Raw genomic sequence first — 2,873 nt, forward strand, 5'->3', positions numbered from 1 at the left:
GATTTTTAAACAATGCCTAAGATTTGAATTTGTAAATTTTAACCTTTCAAATTTAAAGTATATGAGATTGACTTAAAATGATGAGTGCTTACTAACAACAACTCACTTTTATACTCGAAATAGTATAAGCTTTTCGGATTAAAAAATATTAATATATTATTATAATAACAAATAATAATATAAAATATTTTAGTATTTAGATTAATTAATCTTATCATTCCCGGGATGAATGAGAGAAGTGAGATAATGTTTAATTATGTGGATCGTAAGAAGAACAAACATGTTCCAACCTAGCTATATATATAAGAACAGACAGTGTGACAAAACCTTGCATGCATTTTAGTGTGAGAGATTGAAAGAGATGTCGACAGTGAATGTGATGAACGGGGTTGTTCGTCCCACAGCCAAATTTCAGGCGTCTATTTGGGGAGATCATTTTCTTAAATATGCTTCTTCTACTAATGATTCCTCAGTCGTATGTGTACCTAATTAGCCAATGCATAGATTATATTACTTAACTTATAACTATTGTTAATTCTTTGGAACTCTTCTCCTCATTTTATTAAGTTTTATATATTATATAGGACAATCATGCAAGAAACCAAGTTTACATTGAATTGAAACAAAGAACAAGGAAAAAACTCACGTCCAATACGATGAGTGAGTCCGAGAAGTTAAACTTTATTGATGTTATCCAACGACTTGGTATAAATTATCATTTTGAAACTGAAATCGAACAAGTTCTCCAATGCATTAATATTTATAGTCAACGCATGAACAACGACTACGACGATGATGATCTACGTACTTGCGCTCTCCGTTTTCGGTTACTAAGGCAACAAGGATATAATGTCTCTTCAAGTTTGTCTTTACTCATTCTTCTTCTTCTTCTTTCCCTCTATTTATTTCATGAAAAATGTTTCATCAAATAATAATTTGCTCAATGTTTCAGATGATACCTTTATGAAATTCATGGACACAGAAGGCGAGTTCAATACATCTGTAAGAGATGACGTAATAGGGATGTTAAGCTTACTAGAGGCCTCACATTTGAGGTTCCGAGAGGAAAATATATTGGAGAAAGCATTCAATTTCACCACAAAGCAATTTGAGACTATGTTATTGCATGATCGTGATCTCATTGATCTCATTAATCCCCACCTTGCCCAACAAGTTAATAATGCTCTCAACCAATCATTGCTTAAGGGTTTTATAAGAATGGATGCAAGAAGTTACTTCTCCTTCTATGAGAATTGCAATACACACGATAAAAAATTACTAGAGTTCGCAAAACTCGATTTCAACGTGTTACAGAGAGTGCATCAAAAAGAATTGACAAAACTCACTAGGTTTTAAATCTACCATAAATAAATATTTATTAGTAAGAACGTTAAAAGATCTATTATATCACACATTTTTGTTGCAGGTGGTGGAAAGATTTAGACTTTACAAATAAATGTCCATTCGCAAGGGACAGACTTGTGGAGTGCTACTTTTGTGCTTTGACAATTTACTTTGAGCCTAAATATGCATATGGTAGGGAAGTGTTTACTAAGGTGATATCATTTTTGTCTATATTGGATGATATATATGATGCTTATGGTACTTGGGAAGAACTTGTGTTATTCACCGATGCAATTAATAGGTATATTATATATATTTCTATTTTTAATGAGAGGAAAACAATTAAATGAATTAATCATATTTCTCTTTTATTATTTTCAGGTGGGAGAGAATCGACTCAAATGAATTATCAGAATATATAAAATATTTTAATGATGCACTTCATGATTATATGGAAATCTTAAAGAATGAATGTATTGAAAGAAAATTTGTTGATGGCATTCATTATCTCAAACAAATGGTACTATTTTTTACTTAATTATTAAATATTTACATATTAAAAGAGGGATATTGAGTCAATATATATGGTACTCATAACAGGTGAAGGTTATGGCAAATGCATATTTGGAAGAGGCAAGATGGCTTCATAACAAATATATCCCTACACTAGAAGAATACATGAGTGTGGCGTTGATTACAGCTACTACTCGATTCTTGACAGTCACTTCATTTATAGGAATGGATCCTATTTTAGCAACTAAAGATGCCTTTCGTTGGGCATTTGAAGATCCTCCCATCATGAAAGCAGCTGCTGTAGTTGGAAGAATCATTGATGATATTGTCGGCTTCAAGGTAAAGTCAAATCAACAACTACATATTAGAATTTCGCATAATATTAAAGTTATAGTAAACTCATAATGTGCACAAACACGACAGTTTGAACAAGAAAGGGAGCATGTAGCATCATCAGTACAATGTTACATGAATCAACATGGTGTGTCGGAAGACATAGCAATATTTGAGCTAAAAAAACAAGTGACAGATGCATGGAAAGATATCAACTTTGAGTTAATTCAACCAACTAAAGTATCAAGGGCTTTACTTAGTCGGGTGGTTGGTCTTGCCATTTTTATGGTATTTTATCGAGATGAAGATGGATACACACATCCTCACTCCAAGGCAAAAGATCTTGCCGATCTGTTTGTCAACCCTATTGATGTGTAATGACATATTTTCTTGATTAAGTTTCATTGGACCATCGTCCCTTCTTTCTAAGTACTATATGATGCAAAACTATCGATTTTCTTATACTATCTTGAAGCAATATTTCTATAAATAATCTGTCAAAAAACATCTTATGTGTATTACTTTTACTATTATCAATGAATATGCATAGTCAATATTTATGTGCTAGATAATTTGGTAACACAATATATTATAATTTATATATCTTGTGCCTAGTGTAAGAATATTGAGACAATTTAGTTAGGAAACCAAAGTGACTAAGACAATATTTAAAGTCCCCATTT

General features: G+C 31.7%; 1 protein-coding gene across 1 annotated transcript; it reads left to right on the forward strand.

The window, feature by feature from the left end:
* The first annotated feature begins 326 nt into the window (after positions 1 to 326).
* LOC124910156 (probable terpene synthase 2) lies at positions 327 to 2,576 on the forward strand. Its single transcript, XM_047450772.1, has 7 exons — positions 327 to 475; positions 585 to 861; positions 953 to 1,349; positions 1,427 to 1,645; positions 1,726 to 1,864; positions 1,945 to 2,196; positions 2,281 to 2,576. Exons 1-7 carry the CDS (start codon positions 362 to 364, stop codon positions 2,566 to 2,568), a joined length of 1,686 nt encoding a protein of 561 aa, XP_047306728.1. The 5' UTR covers positions 327 to 361; the 3' UTR covers positions 2,569 to 2,576.
* Positions 2,577 to 2,873: the final 297 nt, after the last annotated feature.

Source organism: Impatiens glandulifera, chromosome 7 (genome assembly GCF_907164915.1).
Source record: "Impatiens glandulifera chromosome 7, dImpGla2.1, whole genome shotgun sequence".
Classification (NCBI taxonomy): domain Eukaryota; kingdom Viridiplantae; phylum Streptophyta; class Magnoliopsida; order Ericales; family Balsaminaceae; genus Impatiens; species Impatiens glandulifera.

What these genes read in the sequence shown, in the direction of transcription:
- LOC124910156 (XM_047450772.1), top strand. Translation starts at nt 362, where the DNA reads ATGTCGACAGTGAATGTGATGAACGGGGTTGTTCGTCCCACAGCCAAA. An exon ending in TTCACCGATGCAATTAATAG is followed by an intron (nt 1,646 to 1,725) that starts GTATATTATATA and finishes TATTATTTTCAG; the next exon opens with GTGGGAGAGAATCGACTCAA. An exon ending in TTCATTATCTCAAACAAATG is followed by an intron (nt 1,865 to 1,944) that starts GTACTATTTTTT and finishes TACTCATAACAG; the next exon opens with GTGAAGGTTATGGCAAATGC.